Source organism: Syngnathus typhle, linkage group LG8, assembly GCF_033458585.1.
Source record: "Syngnathus typhle isolate RoL2023-S1 ecotype Sweden linkage group LG8, RoL_Styp_1.0, whole genome shotgun sequence".
NCBI lineage: Eukaryota > Metazoa > Chordata > Actinopteri > Syngnathiformes > Syngnathidae > Syngnathus > Syngnathus typhle.
Window position 1 is genome coordinate 9341456 of NC_083745.1, and position 21572 is coordinate 9363027.

General features: G+C 40.6%; 1 protein-coding gene and 1 long non-coding RNA gene across 2 annotated transcripts in view; one reads left to right on the plus strand and one right to left on the minus strand.

Annotated features, from left to right (window-relative positions):
• Positions 1-21572, plus strand: part of LOC133158556 (uncharacterized) — a 70987-nt gene that overhangs the window by 15654 nt on the left and 33761 nt on the right. The window lies entirely within an intron of this gene.
• Positions 8141-14217, minus strand: btbd3b (BTB (POZ) domain containing 3b). Its single transcript, XM_061286120.1, has 4 exons — positions 13371-14217; positions 12378-12468; positions 10757-10875; positions 8141-10308 (listed from the first exon to the last, which is right to left on the minus strand). The coding sequence occupies exons 1-4, from the start codon at positions 13682-13684 to the stop codon at positions 9276-9278; spliced, it is 1557 nt and encodes a 518-aa protein (XP_061142104.1). The 5' UTR covers positions 13685-14217; the 3' UTR covers positions 8141-9275.

Sequence of the window (21572 nt, forward strand, 5' to 3'; positions counted from 1 at the left end):
ATAGTTCAAAAAGATGAACGATAATAAAAAAAATTGCTAGCAATATCTCTTTTTCAAAAAGTGAAGACATTTATGTAGTAATGACATAAAGTCGATGCAAAATGTCTCTGCGGGCCAAATAATATAAATATGGCGCCCAGGCCTTGAGTTTGACACCTATGCACTAGATGACGCTGATACAATCTTTTCTGGGCACTAGTTGTTGTGAGGTGGCCAGTAAATATTTAAGGGGGGCCATGGTCACCCCTGGCAACCCCTAGCGACTTACTCTGTAAATGGACTTACTCTGTGTGAAACCTGGACCTGTTTAATGGAACAAAAAGTCGATATATGTACTTACGGAAACCCGTGACTTATTCTTTTTGACTGAATGTCTACAGTTGGTTGCACATGTTTATCGCACCTTCTTGCATGTAAAAAAAAAAAAAAAGGGCAATTAATTGTTCTGCCTATCTCTACACTTCACTTCCATTGATGATTCTAATGAATTTGAAGTGAAACTGGGTTATTTCTCACGGCACAGTAATGCGCACAGCACCCTGTTTGGGAATCATTGGAGTGGATAACACAAGCACCACAGATTAACCGACTACCATATTAACCTTCGGGTGCATCTAATTGTTGGGAAATTGAATGCCGCTCTCAGTGTGGAGCCAATCTATATATCGAGCTGGCCTGGTTTACAACTAATCCTGCAAATCTTCTTCAGGTCCTCAAGTGCTGTTCTGAATTTTGGAAGGACTTGCATGATACTGCTAAAGCATAATTTCTGTAATGCATCTGCTTGTATCCAGATTCATTCCAGCCTCTACTGTTTTTTTCAAAAAAAATAACAGCTTGCTTCCCATCAAGATAAACATGACTTCAGTGACCACTCACACCACAGCACTGAAAGTTTGAACCGATGCTGCTTTATCTGAAGATAAGCATGCCCAGAGCGGCTCTCATCTGTCGTAACCTTATTAGTCTTTGGCTTCATCTAAGTGGGTACAATAAACAACTGAAGTATTAGACGTTAATGCGATCTGTTACTCAAGTAGTGCAGGGCATCCTTTGACAGATCAATTATGGCAGCAATTAAAATATCTTTTCTTCAAGAGCTCACGCAAAGGCTCCACATATGCTCTGCCTCCCCTCACTCCCGTTTGTTTGTCATAGACTCTATCTTCTATTTGTTCTGCACACATAAGACCTCCATTGCTTCACTTGTTATCATTTTCAAGGGTAAACACACCTAATCCATGCACAGTTCAGCCTCTAAACTATATGGGCTCCCATATTTTACCGACAGGCGCTGGCATTCATTCTAAATAGATGGATTTCAATATCTCTCCCAGCAAACTCTGTAGGCGTACTAGATTTATGGGAGTGTCTATAGGAATCTTTATCGACTCACAATCAAACTCCTTCCTAGTTGTTTTGAATGGGTTGACGTCAAGCCCGACCAATTCATCCACACCAAACTCATCCCTGCTTTTGTGGATTTGCTCTGTGCACCAAGGTGCAATCATGCTGCAACGGGACATATAAGCTTATTATCAATTGCAATTTTGTCTCATTAAGATAAATATATTAAGATCCTCCCTCACTTCACCTTGCAAACCCCCAGCAATCAGGACGATATATACCCTCCGCTATATATCTGTCCTGATATTTATTATACCATCCCATCAGATTTGCGCACCTAGAGAAGCATTTGTCACTTCACAGAACACGTTTGCACTATTGCAGAGCTCATTGGCGGCTTGCATTACTCCTACTTTATCCATCGTTTGGCATTGTGCCATTGAAACCTATGCCATGAAGGAGTTTTGTGCTGATGTTCATTCCTGAAAATGCTCAGAACTTTGCAATTACTGAGTCAGCAGTAGGTCCTTTATGTAGTGTGCATCTCAGCATTAGCCTTGTCTTTAACTTTACAGGTGTGCCGCAGTTGGTTTATGGCTGTAACACTTCCATGTGGATAAATCACTTGATATAATGTATCTACATTATGTAAATATGTACATGGGTATTATAATACTTATAAGTACTGAATTTTTGGTTGCACATGATTAAAATGTTTGAAACTGATGTGAATGTAACCACTTTGATTTGAAAATGACATTTATATTGGTTTAACTCACTTTAATCACATACAACTGATCTATTTTCAAACTAAGTATGGTTTTACAATTCGAATTTCAACAGAAGGGGCATTAGAGCTCTTCAGACAATTTTTATCTAATGGGGAAACCTTTCTTATACATGATAAAACATTTTGATTAATTGATGATTGTGTAATCCTGTCTCAAAATCCTTGCGGAGCTGCACAAGTCTGCCGTTTATTGGGCATGACTGACATTTGCTGATTTGTTCATTGCCTAAAGCAGCCTAGATTAGGGGTTGCCTCAAATTTTCCCTCGACAGAATTTTGTATAATGACCTCTGTATGTCTACGTTGTTAGCTACTTTGCTACAGACCGCGTAACCTGGCAAGTCTTCTTAGGGGTGATGGCCCTTTGTCACATCTCATCCTTTTTGTCAGCCTAATGATGAAATATCACGGACCGACACCTTCGTCTCTGTGCTTCGCTGAACTCTGAGTGGGTCCATGAGAACGAAGTCAGTGGTTCACGAGACTTCGATAGTATTGCTGTTTAAAACGATGCATATAAATAGGGCGTATGACATCAGGGAATAGCAGGTCATTTGCATTCATAATATCTTGCAGTTGCATAGATGAATGCCTTTTTAAATGACATGAACATTCTAACGACATGAAAGGTGCAAGGTTGTGACGGGGTAACATTTCAAGTCAATGTGCACACAAACTCGCAATGATTCCTGGACTAAAAAGAGGAGAGTGTTGGTTCGACACTCTTCTTATAGAGGTTTACAGTGTCACGTTGCCATATATAATACGATTTATGCACCTTTGTTATGCAAATGAGGAACGATGAAAAGAATTTCATCACCGAGAGATGGGATTCCAACTGCCCCTCCTCTTCGGAAGGATCGCTGGAGGTGCAGCATTTCAGAATGGTGTAAGTTACCCCCACCCACCTGCACTCCAATCTTGTTGAGTATAGTGCTTGGCCTTTTGATATTTCACGTGCCTCTTTGCCATAGATAGATCTTTGACATTGGTAGAGAGATGCTCCAAGGGTTATCTAAATTGAGAAATCTGCGGAGGAGTAAATACAAACGAGAACAGAAATTGGACCTTTTTAGTCAAGTTAGTGTTGATGTGAATTATTCACATGATTTGTTGCCCAAAGTATCATTTACTGTCCTTGCCACGTTTGACTAAACAGTTGTTTGTGTTTCATTCTTCACTTGTGCCACTGAGTTGCTGCACCCACTACAAATTGTTTTATTATGGTAAGACAAATACAGCGATAAATCCATACACAGTACAATTTATCTTGGAACAGTAAAAATGTAGACCTTTCTTTGATTAAATAGAATAATACAGTAGTTTATCTGTTATTACATTTTTGGGACATTTGCAGGTTGGAGGGGTCACATTTACAGACACTCCCAGAGCCATCTTGACCCAGTTTTAATTTGTCATCTCCAGTGTATACTGTAGCCTGTGTATAGTGTTTGATTCCTGCAAAATGTTTTTTTAAAGAGCAGTGACGCACTTAAATCTGGTGCACTTTAAACATTTTTAATGCCAATGTGCACCTGTGCACCACATGTGCACCCCTGTTTACATCTTAGTTGTAATATAGTTCCTTCATAAATATAACCTAAAAATGGGCCCTGAATGTAATATTGAATCTTTTTGTAGGCTTTTGCATCCATCACTACCATGAATAAGTAGTTTGACATGACAATAACAACCTTCTGTTGATATTTTGAAGTTATTGAACTTCCAGAAGAAAGCCTTCTTTTCAACCATGAAAGACAAACATGCATGCATCTCTTTACGCCATGCTGAGTGAATGCCTAATGCCCATCTCTGGGTACAATTTTCTGCCTGATGAACACATACAGTATAATTTAGTGCAACTGAGTGCAGGGCTATTTGGTCGAAATCCCCAGTAAGAGGCTGGTGCACTCTCTGTCGTTTACATGTAATTGCGTTATCTTTGTCCAACATAGGGTATGTAAACGTGCATTTATAAGAGATGTCCTATGGCTTTCTTTTGCACAAAACATGATAATATGTTTAGTCACAGCTGGATGTGCTGCAGGAGAATACAAAATAGTCACACATGGTAAATCTCCTCAAAATACAGCATTCTTATTCATTCCATGTCCTGTGATTGTTTCCAGCAGCTCAGAGCGAGAGCTTTACTATCTCAAAGGGAAATGAAAAGACGGCAAAGGTAAGGCACGCTGGAGATTAAACTGAGGCCATTATTGAGGGCACTAGTGGCGAAATGGGTTGGGGATTGACTTAGAAAAGGGTGAGAGTCAAGGTAGGTTTTGTCAGTTTGGATGAACGCTGACAGCAGCTACTTCAAAAGTCTTTAATGAAGATGAGCAAGCTCATTTTTAAACTCCAGCGTTCCGAACTATTGAATGTTTGAGTGGTAATCGAAACGGAAATGTGTTTTACCGTTTCCCTTCAACTCTGTTAACCTAAAGAAAGAAATATAGAGTTTATATCTTTGAAAGTCTTTGTCATAGAGTGAGAATAGAGGGAGCTGCAGTAATTACTGAGTTAATAGTGGGATGAGAAGAGAGTCTTTGCTTTGTAAACATCAGATTCATTATCGGCTTGACAAATAGGCCAAGATGCCGCAGCTGTGACGATGTTTATGCACACAACGGAATATGGAAATGTGAAGCTGTTATGAAAGCAAAGGTGTATTACGCCCAATCCCTTCTTGATTGAACGCCGAGTCTCTTCTTCAAAGATTCAATGATCCCAGCTTCTACCGTTACTTGGATTTGCCTTTTTGGATGCCGCTGGTAGTTTGATCATAGCGACAGACTTTGAGTGATAAGCAGGCTGTACATGAAATTGAGGATGGTGTTCTGTTTTTAGGATTGGGAATGAATACACTGTTAGAGGTCAGTTGTCTTTCATAGGAATTTATAGCCACAATGGCCACTGCAGAAAAGTGAACATTCAGCAAATTCACTTGGACTTACTCAATGGCTGTTAAGAAACACAATGTATTCATGTAGCTATAAGAATTTCTGCTGACTCTTAGAAATATCTTAATTCAGATGTCTCTTTTGGTTTCCAGACTCTATGCTACCAAGTGATAAGATTTTCCACAAGATAAATCCTGACCATGGGAGGTGGTTCCAGTAGACCGTGCAGTACAATTCTATTCACATTTCTTCCCAGCCTGAAACCTTGAAGGCAATCATTTGAAATCCGTCACTACATGCTACAAACTGGAAAACGGTTGTTCCTATGTTTGCGTTCGGAATCAGCACCGACAGCCTCTTATGTCACTCTGGTCTCTACTCCTGTATCATATTTAAACACATTACTTTGTCCAAATTGAGTCAGATAGCATTCCCACAAATACATACATTACCGCTGCTTGTTATTTCTCAGACTCCAGCTGTTTCAAGTAGCCTATTTGTGAGAGCTGCAGATCATATTTAGTAAGCTCCTCACTCATTATATCAGACCCTGGGGAGAGAAGGGCCCTCTCGCTCTAGTGTATACTATCAAGCTTCCTTAGACAACATGAGGAGCAGCTCTGGAGTACACACAAAAACTCATGTTCAGCCCTGAGCACCTTTCTCTGTAGGAAGCTGTCATAATTCAAGTTTTCGAGATCAAACCTCATTGCGCTGTTTGTGGGCAAAAGCTAAACACAAGTTGTACAATTAAAGAAATACCGTAGGACTGTAATACAGCAACAAATTAATCTCTTTAAAATGACATCAATTTTTTCTCCCCTGAATTTGAAGCGGTTAGTGTGTCAGGGATCTCATATAACTCTCCTATTCCAGATTCCTCTCTCATGTGTTAGGTTAGCATAAGACTAAAAATCCCCATAGGTGTAAATGTGAACTTGTAAGATTGTTTGTCCATAAGTGCCCTGCTATTGGCTGACAACCAGTCAAGTGTTGAATCTCTCTCGCCTCTCAATTGGGATAGGCTCCGGCTCACTCGTAAATGAAGACAAATGGTGTAAAAAATGGATGGATGGAGTTCTGTGCAACGACTGTATATCTGCAGAGGTCACACCTCATTGGACAAGCATGCTAGAATGGAAAAAGAGTATTTACCTCTGCACCACTGCAAGATACTTTTATTCATCTACCCTCTGGGTGCCCGCTACAGTGTGCTGGGTATATTTCCATCCGGTTTGAATAAGCTGTGCAACGTTTTTATTATTCAATTTCAGGAAAGTGCATTTACACTTTTTTTTCCAGCAAGAGTTCTTCAACGTACACAAAAGCGTTTGCCTCAAGAAATCACAGCCCTATTGTTGCTTGCAAAGCTCAGAAAACATTACTATCAACAGGCTAATCTTACATAAAAGCTGGTCTCTGAATTGCACGGCAGTTGAAACGTTTTAGCGCAGGGTGGTAGAAATGAATAAATAAATAGATAAACAAGTCACACAATCACAGGGCTGCTGCTTGTGCACCGCATCACGATTCCATGTGTTTGGCAGCAGCTCCAAGAAAGGAGATTACTGCAAGTAATACCTCTCGTATTTTCGATCTCTTTGGCGCTGCAGTTTGACAACAAATGAGCAATAGGAGGCCCTTTTTTGGTCTCCCTGCAACACCTTGCTGAACTTTGTGACCTTTTGTCACCTTTCATTTGCAACATTAGTTTTTCTCTGTGCCATTAGTGTGCACCTTCCATTCTACTCCAACTCTGTGTCTCATGTTTACAATTGCAACAAGCAAAGAAAAGCATGCCATGAAGCAAGTGCAAGTTGTTTTTGCTGATGGACATAAAATAAAAAGTCCAAACTACTTTCACTCTTGTTCATATCCTTCTGGTGTCTCCGTTTTCTATTAAATGTGTGGCACTATAGATACCAAATTTTCAATTTATCAATAGTACATATATTGGACTGTAAAGTGACTGGCAAATTTAAACAGTATGCAACACTTTGTAAGTTGGTTATTATCGTAACCTTGAGATAGTTTCACCTTGTTATATAAATATTTGCAGAAAAACACAGCAAAATCTGCATAGACTTCCTCATTAGTACACGCGTGATGACTCTGGGTTTGCCTTTAATGACAAACTAATTATTTTTAGATGCCTAACCATGTGTTTTATTTGTATCCCTGCGGGATTTAATTACATTTCCTTCTATCACAACTGAGTGATCCCCGTAATAATTGTCACCTCTCATTAAAAAAAGATTATTCTCGACCAAGAACGGCTAATCACATAGTTAGTGCATGATGGATGCTTAAACAAAGAGTGACATACATTTTGCAATTGTAATATTTGGGAATTAATTGAGTTGTTGCAATTAATCAGCTATTTTTGGGTTAAGGTGAGTTACATCACTTAAATCGAATAACAATGGGCTTGCCTCGGTCTCCATAGGGTTTCCACAGTGCAATTATTGGCCTTATTCACAATGTTAGCTACACAATTACGAGAAATCACACTGGAACATCGTCTCGCTCCTTTACCGAATTTAGTTCAATTCATCATGGGCTTCATGATCCCTCGGTCTGCCAGCGGTGCGAACCGATTTTATTGACAATCGACTATCTGCTTTACGACCATTAAAGTAATGATTTTTTTTCACCAGGCTCCTGAAAGATTCACTTTCAAATTGCGTGCAATTAAAGAAAATACAGGTTTGGATAGAGATGAAGACATGTTTGTACTGTTATGATTTCATTTAGGCGCATAGCGATGTTATTGCTGTGCAAGGAAAAAAATGCGGCTTGGTTCAATTCTTACTTCCTGTCGGTCATATGATTTAATATGCTGGCTGGCTAACTGTAATGTTTGTTGATGGATGAAGTACACGAGCTTGTTTGTTTAGGAATATTAAGCTTGAATCATTGTTCCAAGGGTGGAACTGAGCACATGTCTAATGTTGTCCATCCCTCATAAAATATAATTGCTTCATATAGTATGTGAATCCTTCTTTCACACCACTATCAGACCTCGTTCTGTTTACTTGAGGAAGAATAAAGTTGCATTAGAATATCATCCTCTAGTTTATGGAAGACAATAACAAGTGAAGAGTACCTTTTGTTGTTCTTTATTTGCTTCAAAAATCATCCACATTCAGTAGTCACCCAGACTGTAAACACAGGACTTGAACATCCTTTGTCATCCTCAGACCAAACTGTGGATTTTCTTCAATTTCAAGCAAAACAAATTACACATCTTGAAGAACAACTGAAAAACACACCTTTTGATTACAAAACATCAGTGCAAGTTTGCAACACACTGTGCACACACTTGAAGTCTGCATCTTTTCAACAACAGCAGTTCTAGAAGACAGTCTGCTTCACCACACACACGCACACATGTCCACCATTCATCTTGCCCCTGTGAAAACAAACCTAAGGTGCAACAACAATTAGCTGTCCACATTAGACTGCAATTAAATCAGAGAAGAAAAAATAAGAGAACCCTCAAGGCATGAAAGGGGATAACATCACTTTTTAATGATCATTTATGGATGCTCACCGTGCGCATAACAACACTGATGAAGTTTTCGTGAGAAGGGTGATTGTAAGTTCAGAGCAACATGCTACGGAGAGAAAGTAGTGTCTCAAAGTGCTCTCTAATCTAAGAACTCTCAGCATTAGTAGATCCAAAGTACCAAAAAGCAGCACAACCACTCAAATACAAATGCTCGATGAGTGTTAAACACAGTGCTTTGACTATAAGTGTAAGTCTTCATATTCCCTTCCATTGTAATGCGGACAATCCAGACCACTAATCGCATGAAATATTCATTAGAGAATACAGAAGAATGTGATGTATTGCTGCTATATATACATACATGTGCATTCTATGCAAACATAGTAGAAATAAGAAGTGTATCGATTCATCATAAAAGGGTTTTCCGAGGACAGTCTTAGTCATAAGTATGCCCTCATATACGTTTAACCATTTACATATGTTCATATGTACATGCACATTAAGCGCAAGATAAATTTCTTTGTATTTCATCTATATATTTCTACACATCGTTATCGGAATACATCAGGTCCTTATCAAGGAAACCATTCACCTAAAATCACACGTAATACGCTGAAGATCTTTTTCAGAAGTCAAACAGTACACAAGAGTAGTGGGAAAAATAAATACCAGGCCACGTTACACAAAGTGATCTTTTTTTTTTTCTTACATTTTCTCAAGTGCAAATTTAGGCATAGAAGATTATCTCGGGAATCTGACCTCCTTGCACCCCTGTGCCATTAGTGCTGTCTGATGAGCACTGGAATTGAAATGTCACCTTCCCACACTGCACCTCTGTCATGCCTTCCTGTCCAAAGTAGCTCAGTTCATTCCCATCAAGAACCACGCTGGCCGTGTAGAAGGTATCAGGCTCGATCTGCACCGGGTACTCAAACCACACAGGGAAAGTGTTGCTGGAGCCGTCCGACAAGTATTTGCTCAGGTTTTGTCCCATCACCACTCCCTGGCGTTTGAGCTCGATCTTGGCGCTATACTCTGTTGACCCACAGCTGGAGCCGTAAAGTCCGAAACCGGCGATGAAAACCCGTTTGTCCACAGCAAACTGGATGCTGTCGCAGCGGCCCCGATAACGCCACTGATTGCTTCGGTAGGCACAGGACTGGAAGCGGTGGCAGCGCTGGGGCGCCAGACCCTTTCTCGGCTGGCTGACAAATTGAAGTTCAGGCTTCTTGGCAGCTGTGTACCAAAGAAAGATGTCGTTCGTCTCATTAAGTGTCAGCACGCCCGACTGGGCCGCTCCATTGGCAAAGTCATCCAGAGCCATGGTGGGGATGCGTATCAGGTACATGGCTCTGCCCAAAACCTTCCGCTTGTGGTCAGTGGACAAAGTGACCTCCTGTCTCTGACATTCAGCTTCAGCCCAGCTGAGCGCAGCCTCAAAGACAACAATCTCTTTAGCGTTGAGTGTCTCTCGCTTTAGGATGCTCTTAAGGGTCCGGTAGTCGATGTCGCAGAAACCCTCGGAGCGTAGAGCCAGCTCGGCCTGGGCGTCGATCACTTCCCAGCAGCGCTGAGTCAGCTCGGGCTCTTCGAACAGGCAGCTCTGAGAGAGCAGCACACAGGCGTTCTTGGCGCTCAGGCTGGTCTCCAGGAAGTTCACGCAGGCACGTGCCAGGTGAGGGACAATGTACTTTTTGGCAGAGTAGAGAGTGGCTAAGACTGTGTCAGCACTTAGGTCAATCTCGTCACAGTAGATGTACCTGTTGACACAAACGGGTACACTAGTTTGCTATGATGAACTTATTTTATACTGGAAAACAGGCAACTTGGAAAACAAGGACTGAAGCATAACGGTGGTGCCTTGACTGCCTTTTATGCCTTGCAGCAGCACATACATCAAAAAGCTCGTAAACTGGTCTCTTAGTCGAGGTACATGTCTTTTGAGCTACATCATTTAAGTAATAAAGTATTTGAACCACCACAGGATGATTCAGTGCTGTTCCCACTGCACGCAACAACCACCATATGAATAGTTTTGCTTTGTCACTAAAGCCTTGATAGTGTGACAAATGAACCATTTGAAAAGCCAATCCAGTAGTGATGTTGACTGAAGGAAATGTTTCGTATCTCCTTCCATGAACATAAAGGCAGTATAATAAAAGGTCAATGAGAATAGTGTTTGAGCCAAACAGAAAAGGATATCCTTACTTCAACATTGCCAGAAATGCAGCTGGTTCCACATCCGGAATATGAATCTCATCATCATTCTTAGCCAGGTCACCATAAAACATGGCATGAAACACTGAGCTGCCCACCGCCAAGACATACTGTTAAAAATGGGGGGAAAGGCATTTATTAATTGGTTCTCATGTTTGATTCAAACAAGCAACACTTTAACCTGAAAAAGTTGATTAGTTGTAATTTCATTTGAATAGTTTGTGAATGTGCAACAGTGTATTTAAGGCATAGCTATTGAACCATTCCCCAGATGTAATTAATGGAGGCTGTGTTTGCTCAGTTTCTCTTATAATGAACAGCGCTCAGCCAGATAGAGCGCTATTTACACTCAGGATGAAGAGGCATGTTTCTAACAAACACGATTGGATCTGATCGAATAAAATGAATTTCTAATCACACCATTGAATAGTGAAAATTCAATTTCCTGAAATTAATGAATAATTGCAGCTTGACTGCACCGGGTGCAACACGATCCTAACGCTAATTTTAGAAATGAGAGCAAATCCATTCATGGCGCTACGTACTCATGTACTGTATTTGTCAGCTTGTGTGTTGGGGGGTTTGCAGTTTAAGTGAGACTAGGTTGGGACATGTGACACAGAGCACTCTTATTATGAGTGGGCAATGGTACAGTGAACCCAATCTTTGTTTCAACAAAAGAATACACAGATATTAAAGATTATTTTCCATAAAGTGAGGTCAATTGTGGACCAGTTTAAGATGTGCTTAGTCGCACCTCTTGGCTTTTGGCTATAAGTGCCAAATGGAGACAATAAAAAATGCTGCATTGAACGTCATTAAACCCAATTGGCATAATGTTTCAGCCTATAAGTGCAGCCAAGTCATCCAACATGTCCTTCCATAACTGTCTTCTCAAAGAGCACTCACAAAGTAATCTGTAGATTATACATCTAGGTCTCGTATGAAGACCCCAAAATCCTCAGAACTCAATTTACGGTGAAAATAGAGGGTAGTCAGCAGAGCGCTTTTGACAGCACCAAAATAATCCGGATTTGTAGTGAATATTCAGATATATATATCCATATCAAATAGATATGCTTTTAAGCAATTCCCTTTGTCCAGACATAATGTATAATTAATCATTTATGGTAGCTTCTTGGAGCACAAAGAGGGGTAAATCAGACTAAGATGTCGGATGTAAAAAAAAAAAAAAAAGATTCTCAATAAGCATAAAGGAGGAAAAAAGACTTGATTATAATAACGATTGCTCTTTGTTGCGTACACATTATCTGCAGGTCCAGAATTAGTTCTGATTATGCACATGAATGCGCTGAGCTCTCGTTCGTGGCTGTGCAGTGTTATAAGAAAGTTGAAAAATGTAATTGCCCCCTCCCAAAACAAAAAGATCAAGACACAAAGATCTTGTGTGGAGGAAGGAGGAAGTAAACCCCTCACCCTTTTTTCATCCAGACTCATTTACATAAATAATTGAGGACTGTCTCGAACAGGCACACGTGGTGCCGAAGTGAGAGCGGAGCACAAAGGATTCGAATTCCATGAAGTCATTTAAACAGTTTATAAAGTTCTGATGTTGTTTTCTACTTAATTAACTGAATGGTAAAATCCTTACCCTGTGTCCCGGCAACCGCTGGGTCTTTCCAGGCTGACCCACCACAAAGTGGACATCTGCCATTAGTTCATTGTTGTACATTACAGAGTTTCTGCAAGCACAAAAAGAACGAAAATAACTTTAAAAGATATTTGTATGGCTTATTTGTTATACCAAACAGGCAGTTTAAATATTGTGAAAAAATGTAAAGCACCAGATTATTTGGGTTACCTGCTGTCCATTGAACCGCGCCATTGAACTTGACTATTCTGTGTGTTTTGGGTATTGAGGGGGGCTAGTTGGCCGCTGTTACTTTTTTTTTTTTTCATTTGTCTTGTTGCTTTGGTTTGATGGCTTTTAACTTTTGCATTTACTGGCTTTCTTTGTGGCACCGTTGTGTGGCAGCCTTATGGGAGGCCTAGTGAGTTGCGCTCATGTCATCTGTGTGTCTTTTATATACCCGCTCTGTGGTATGAATACTACTGGGGCCTGCATTTCCCCATCCCCGGGGATCAATAAATATTCAATCAATCAGTATAGTCCACCAAGCTGTATGGTTGCCCGAACATTTACTCTGAAGTTTAAGATTGCATAAAGTGTAGCGCTCCATAAATGACAGAACAAGTGAAAGCTGTCTACCAAAAGACCCAACAATGAAACTGTTCATGTATTATTGAGCAGAGGAGCACTGTGGTAGGTAAACAAAATGTTCTAGAGAGACGACAACAAAGCACGGTTTTGCACTGGACAGCTGCAATTTGTTTTTTGCTCTCCGGCCAAAGTAAATATTTTGCCTTTAGAAAAGAACAATCTGGCCCTGTTGTGCGTATAAAGTCCACTTCATTCCTGTCCAGCCTTTGTTGGAGCAGCAAAGTCGACACGCATAGAGGTGGTGTCAACTAGAATAATCCCCGGCCGATTAAGGGCAGGGTTCGCTTCTACGCATAGACGTTCATTTTTTATACTGTGTTTCTTCCTTGTTGAGTAGCCATCAAGATTTGTAAGGTTGCCTACCTTTCTCTGATGGTAGAATAGAGTCCTTGCCAGTTACAATTATGTATGGTGTTATTGTTGTTGAGATTCTGCTGCTGGTACTGTTGCACAGTGGTAGTGGTGGCAGGTGCTGGCGTTTTAGTGGGAAACATGTCTGCTGCCATCTTCTTCTTCTTGTTCCTCAAAGTGATAATCTCATAGCAGACTGGGGGCAGTTTGGGGCTGCCGCTGGCATTCCCCTTCTTGGAGCTTTTGCTTGACTTGCTTTTCACTGACTCAGGCAGCATTAAGAAGAAAGTCAGACATTTCATGTTCCTTCCCTTGGCATCGACCATGAGTGTGGTGAACTGCTGAGCAGTGGAACGGAGCGTAGAAAGGACATTCACCGGGAGGAGACAGCTGCGAGGGAGGACCTGGGAAGATGACAGCAAAGGTTGCACGCCTCGGACGCAGTGCAGCACTCACTAATCCACTAGGAGACTTCAAAACTTGCTTGTCTGTTTATTTCTTCGAAGAGGAAAGTCCACACTTTTCATCCACTTTTCTTCGGGTTGAACTTTGATTAGCTCTTGTGAATTCCATTTCTGGTTCAGCGTGATGAGATTCGTTCTTGAAATAGCTTCTTCCCCTCTTGTCGCTCTGCTGAGGGTTGGTCTGACAGCCTCAGATTTAAAGCTGCTGCAGTGGTTCTCAGACAGACAGCAACGACGCCTCGGTCCCGCTCATCTCCCAGCTGTGTTTTTCTTTACAGCTCACTCTCCCCTCCTTGGAGCGCTTATACGTTCTCCTCAACACTTGCTTTGCTTGCTCCCTCCATGAGCGCAGTCGCCATCCTGGATGCTGTGTTGGTGGATGCTGCGCTGCTCTGCCCCGCTGCACATTCTGCTGACTAGAGAGATTAAATGGGAGAGCACGGAGGAGACTGCGCTCCAGCCCCCTCTACACCCCCTCACACACACCACCCCACCCTGGCATTACACACAACTCCTCATAATGCGGCCAATGGCAGTGCACAGTTTTCTTGATTGGCTCATCCAGCCCATACTTGAATATGTAATTGTCAAAATCTCAATTAAAGAGACAGCTATCTGCCACGGGAAGGATCTATTCTCATCCAAATCTACTTCCTTTTGCCTTATCTGCAGCTGTTACGTTCAGGGTGTCATTTGAAAGGGCAATGCTAATGTAGTTTGAGTTAATTGATACATTTTCTCACACTTTTAGTCCCTTCAAAACAGATTTCTGTATTCATGACACATGCACGTGCGTTTCTTTTTTTACTTGCGCATGAGTCTCACTCGCTCATATTGAAAAAGATGATTTTTTTTTGGTCTGTCAGTCAATGTTGCTCCGCACCTCTCTCTTGTCAGTCAGATGGGAAAGGCTGCAGCTTACCTGCGTCCCTAATTTGGACAAGTGGTAGAAAACAAACTGAGTAATATAGACTTTTTTTTTTTAATGAAAATGTCAAAAATACTGGCACTATCAATAAACATAACTAGAATAGCAATAATGATATCTTTTTTTAGAACAACAGCTTTGTGTTTTGCCTCTTTCGTGATTAAATTCTTGCTTAAATCAACATTTTCTTTTGTGGTAGGGGGAAAAAATGAACAAAAAAATCACAATATATTTGAGACTGAGAAGAATTGTTCTTGTGAAGTCATCTCTGCAGAGCAATGGACTGAGCCATAAATGCAATGCACTTTTGCCCAATGTATAATGCATGCACTTTTGCTCCTCTTGCGCAGTTGGCACTTTGCACAGTGGGGATTCTATTTAAAGGAGCAGTGTTAAAATGTTTTAAATGTTTGTGTGAGATGGTACTAAAGAATCAAATGCTGTAGTATTTATACTGCACATCAATTGAAATATTAAAATATTCCCTGTTTACCTCGCTTTAAAGTTTTGAAAAGCAGTAACCCTGTTGTTGATACTGCCTAGCTGTGTTACCATATTATTTGCAAAAACAAAAGCAAAAATCCCAAACCCCAAGACATGATGGAAAAGGTGTATTATTTTTTATCCACTTCTTTGAACTACAGTATTGATTTTTCCATAATCCCCAATTAAGTGTCTCAGTGTTTTCTGCAGTGAGGAGCATTAGCCCGCAAAGCCCCCTTATAGAGTGTGCGATGTAAAACAGAGACATTTGCTATGGTAACATGGGACCAACATTACAGGGCACGGTGCTCTGAAAAGCCCGGCCACTAGAGATGTTACCTTGGAAACCACATCCACACGCTTCAGCAGGACAGACATTTAGGACACGCAACAACTGACTATGGTGCAGTAATACACAATTAATTCTGCAGCCTCTTCTTAGACAAGGCGCATGCCTCTTGTTTTAAAAGCTGTATACCACGCACTGTTTAACAGTTTGATGATAAATCAAATGGTTGTGTATAGCATACTAAACGACCTCCTGCTTTTTTGATTGCATTTTATCTCATCATCCCAAAGTGCATTGTTGGGAGTTGAATAACGATGGCACAGCGACAGGCACACTATCAACTTTTGTCTCGCACAATGTCATTGTTCCGTAGTATTTATTTTCCTCCAACAGGAGTGTGATGGTGTCATTGTGCGGTTATGCAGTCCCCGTGATGAGTTGTTGTGTGAAAATAAACAAATGCACTATTTCGAGAATTTCACGAATTGTGTTCAGATAATTACTAGAATGTAAAGTGTGAAATTTGTTCTATCAACATTTTATTATGTTGCTATAACCACCATATGGGGGATCTTGTGTGAGTACACTTCTTTGAAATAAGACCGGTTTGTGCTCTTCTGACTAGAAAAAAAAACATTTGAGGCTACATGCCAATTTCTCGCTCGTTCACAAAGTCAAACAAAGTTGTTCTTACTCATACTCTTTATTTTTAATTATTTAATTAATCTAATTTTTAGGATGTTCCAGCCAATAAGTAGATTGAAAAAAACAATCTCATATGTGGTGGAGTTGGCTGCCAGCCCGTCATGTATTTGAGCTCAGATAAGAACTCGTTGTGAAAGAGGTCTTCTGCATAGAGGCACCTGCTGGGAGTTTTGGCAGAGAAAAGATGAGACAAAAAAGAACTGCGATGAAGGCCCGGAAGAAAGTTACACACACTGATGCACACACCCGTGAGGACACAGTAATGCGGAAATGCTTTGAAAAAATAAATGATGGTACCTTCTGTGGTATCGAGCTGCCAGAAGGCTTTGCCTAAACAGTGAAATTGTCCGTCTGTGGAGTTTTGAATACACACTGAAACATGCATCTCAAAAAACTTTACCACCAAGTAGCACTAAAAATCTTCTTGACTGTTAAGTGGGGAACGAAGCTCGAAGAATTGACCAAACCTAAGAACACTCTACTGATTTTGTCAAAATTAGTCAAGCAGGTGACCTTTTTTCAATGTGTTTGTGACTCCAAAAATTGTTGTTTATATTATGTCTGTAGATGAACTTGTTTTCAATTTTATTTGCCTGTGAATTGACACTCAAAACTGTCTTTGTTACCCTCTGGAGCAACCTTCCTGAGCCGCCACTTTGGGATACAAATTGAAACTGTATTGAAGAGAAAAATAATAGGTAACTCTGACAGGAGGAAGGCATCTACTCTGAGAATTTTCCCGAATCTCATGACTTAAAGTTCCTTTTGAACAGTTAGAGATGTTTTCTCCTTGTTCACAAATTTCATCATCAAGGAGCCACAGTACTCAAGTGGTAGAGTCGCCCAGTAGCTAAAAGTATCCTTGTGGAGAATACTGAAGTATCAATCATTTCTGATGATGTTCCAAGAATTTCCCTACTCCTGAGATGAGACTAAAATAGATAACACCATCAGGATTTTTAACTTCTAACCAATGATGGTAGGAGTTTAATTTTTTTTCCCCCCAAATCCAGTGGGTCAGTCACAATATGTATGGTTGAAATTGCATATGCTTATTCAGAAAGTCAGAACTCTCTAGGGATCCACAAGCTTATTTAGGTTAAATGCATAAAAATGGGTGCTACAAGGGCAATTTTCAAGATACTGCACTTGTGTCCTTTATTTGTGGACACGGTAAGTAATGGCAGCATAGTGAAGACCTTCTAAACGCTGCCCACTGCCTGCTTACACACCGACCCCGTTTTTCAACTTTGCACACTCATTGTGTCCTTCTGCTCTCATAATGTGAAATCTAATGCCAGTCAGAATGGTGCCAGCTTTTACATGAGATGTTCGAGATGACCAAACTCTCAATATAAGATGTGACCTCACGTCTCTATTAAAGTTACTGAATTGGTCTGTACCAATCTCATTCTCTCTGCAGTTTCTCCCCAGTCATTTTTTGCGCCAATCATTACAATCAATCACTGTCTCTGTACTACTCCCGAGTGCGCGGTCTGTCTTACTTCCTATTAAAAGAAATAATTAGACCACACTATTCGTATTATTGATTGTCCCTGTAAACGTCCACGGGGTTTGTATACAGCGACATGCATGGTAATAGTTGAATAGTCGCTAAGGCATGGTAAGTGCCAAGCCAAAAACAGAAATTGTCCATTTGTGTGCTAAAAATATATGCTGTCTTCTGCACACATGGCTTTCTGTTTAAGCAACACTATAACACCTGCTGCTTGGACCCACTAAAATATGGAGAGTAAGGTGTTGATAAGGCTCTTGACTCTTGGCCATCTTTCCTATGGATGTTGTAAAAAGCTGACCATACTGCTCATTTGGGGATGTCTGCATCACATGCAGCTGTACATACACAAGGAGGCTTGGTCATAAAGACAAATGACCAATTCTTTACTTCCTGCATTTGCCAACCACTTATCTGAGTTGTATCCTCTGGAATAATAGATTTGAACCTTCCTTCCACAACTGTGAGGTATTAGATAAAGAAAGGAAAATCCTGACTAGACAATAACTGATGGAGATCAACACACACGTACACATTTTTATCATCCCAATAAAGCAAAGGAAAAGTGGCAGCGGGAGAAAACAATGGGCAATGATGGGCTCAGCTGTCCAGCGGTTATAAATGACGTCACAACAGAGGCACAGAGCGGGTTTGGCAGAGAACAATGCAATTTAAGCGCATATTAAAAGGCTTCAAAAACAGTATTTGTCGTACAACTAACGATTTTTAAGATTAGGTGACGGGATTTATTTCATACTACTGTTAAGGCACTTCAGTACATTGGCCAGATGCTGAAGCTTGTTGTAATTTGGAGGCTGTCAGCTGACAACAATGTGTTATATTGGAACATGAAATTTCATTTTGTGTGTGCATGCGCGTGCAAGTGTGTGTATGTGTGCGTGTTAATCAACAAACCGCGGGGCAACAGAAGGTCAGGAGGGAGATTGCCTTTTTTTGAACTGAGCGTAAACAGTCCCGGCAGAAAGCTGTGGAAAAGCTAAAAAGTGAGATACGGTTTTGTGGAGCACATGGGAGAAGCCGTTCAAAGACGATTCTTAATCCATTTGTACCCAAGAACACCCCACCCCTGCCACACATCCCCATCCTTTTCCAGCCGTCAGGCTAATCTCTGACACTGCGTTAACATAAAAATGTTCACAGCAATTTGAATCCAGTATGTGTCACCAACACCTCTTTTTATTCATTTTCACTAATTACCTTGTGCTGCAATGAAAGCCGATGGCTTAACCTTCTCAGAGTTAATGTTTCCTGATTGCCTCAGTCCCATGGGGGTGGGGGGTGACCTTTTCTGAATCTATTACTGTATCTAACCCAAACAAAATGGCACTAATCACAGTAACGTGTTGGCTGCTATGAAAGGCTTGTCATTCTATTGCAATTTATAGTAATAAATAACAATAATAAGACGTGAGATTGGTTGTCTGTCCTTGTCGGTCTGTATTTCTGGTTGTGCAATGTGATTGTAATGTGCTGGGATAGTGCTAAAGAAACAGAGGGGGACTGACAGACATTTTTGAGTTTTAGTTCTGGTCTGTCCTAAATTCCATCTCATTTCCTTTTTACTCTTAAAGGTGTAAATTGAAGTTTGCTTTCTCTGGTCTGAAGCAGTTGAGTCGTTTTGGTTTCTGTGCCACCACAGCATTTCTCTGATTGGTGTCTAGCTGGTGTAACAATACAAACAAGGAAGAACTATTTTTATATGACCCAGTGAGTCGTAACGACTAATTGAATGGTTTTACCTGCTGATTTATAGCACTCCATCAATTACACAAATAATGGAATGTATTCTGTAACTTCATAGTCACAACTTACAATGCATGGAAAAATCTCCATTGTGCAGGTCAAAGTTTAAAGAGAAAAATGAATATGTCTCAAATGTCTGGAAAAAAAAGGAGACAGTTTTCGAATCACTGTCAAAACTACGTTTATTGACATTGAGTCATATCTGCTTAAAATTTGCTCTTGACAAACTGTCTTGCACCTCTGTCCGGTCAGCTGACAATGATGTAATCAAGGAGTGTGTGTGTGTGGGGAGCCAGGCGAGTTCTGATGTGTTCTATAATGCACCGTCAGGGCCCACTCTTGCATAAAAATCCCTGATGGAGAAATGAGCTTGTCGGTGGAAGTTGTTTTATTTATGGCTGAGTGCAGGTAGGCGTAGAACAGTTCCTTGCACTTGGGTCAGCTTCCAACTTGGGGCATTTGCACGGATGATCGAGCAAATTAAGTATCACACATTTACCTTGCGTCACGAGTGCATGACTCTCTTATGCACACTGAAAAATAGTCATCCTCTAACATGTGTACAAGCATATACAAACCCTGATACATTTGGTCAGGTTTGATGGTTTCTTGTAATGACTTAACCACACACTGACCAAACAAACTGCATCAAAGTGAAAAGGACTTAAGTGTGATAGTATGAAAATAACCTTTGAGCCGGTTATTTGATTTGTTGAAAATTGCCACATTGAATTCTTACCATAGGTGTTTGCCAATTTGGTGCAATTTCAGTCAGACGAATGTGTTTGCATATTCATTTTACTGATAAGACTCACTCTCACAATGCAAACATAATGTAAAAATCATCAGAAATGGGAAGAAAATCACAAGTCGTGTTTATATTTGTGTGATATGTACCATGTATGAGCCTAATGCAGAAATAGGTTTTGGAAGGAAAAAAAAACCACACTCTGAAGGACAGCTGTCAATCAATGTAATCCCACCAAATCCCACAACTCAACCATTTAACCTTCACTTCCTTTGAATGAGGAGTCTAACGTGACTAAACACAAATTCTATTAAGCCTGTCATTTTCTCTTAGTTTTGGGCTGAAGATGAAGCATATGTGATATTGTTTTATGCTCAAAGGAAAGACAGCACAATATAATTTCCTAAATTATGGCGAAACATCTGCAATTGCTATCCAGTTCAGGGTGTACCTCACCTCTGAGCACAAGCATTATCAAAAATAGATGAATGGCAAAATATTTTGCAACCCATTTCTAATTCCCCAAAATGTTTTGTTCATACACACAAAACATCTTAAAGCAACCATCTGCACTCCCAATTTGACCAAGGTTTCTTGTACCGTCAACTAGTAGTGTTCCTTTGCAGCTGCATTTCACCCTTGAGTCCTGCGAGGCGAATTTATCATTGCGAGGGGCTCGTGGGCTGCAATCAGCATTACGGGGGCATGACAACATCCGACGTGCCGCCCAAGTCCAATGTAGAGCTTGTCCGCTCTGCTTGAAAACTTGCCCACACAGTGTCACACGCTGACTGTGCATGCTTCCACACATGCACAATCAGCAAATGAAATATGGAAGTCAGTCAGAGGGAAGTACTGGCTATATTAATTATAAGAATAAATTATACCCCTCCCAGACTCGTTTTAGGGAAATATGCTTCACTAAATGTAAATTAATTGTGCATTGTCATTGCAAGGGTACCACAGTATTATTATCCCACCCAAGTGAAAGAAGCTTGAAGCGTTACACCGTGTTCCTGAGCACACGCGGGTACGTCATCAAATCAGTGACTCACGGAAGTGCAACATCTTGAGCGTGTTCTCTTCACCCTGCCCCAAATAATTTACTATATAACAATACATCTGTTAGATTGCTTTTCTGTGAAATGTGAGCCCAGCTGGCAAAATCTGATTTCGCTCTCCTAGCATAGTTTCTTCTTGTCACAAATTGTGATATAAAAGATGCATTCTGGGGTTTTTTCTTGAAAATTGGAGTGTGAAAAGGCGGATTTTAATTGTAGCAATGGTTGTGAAATGATGTTCCTTCAATGTGGCACA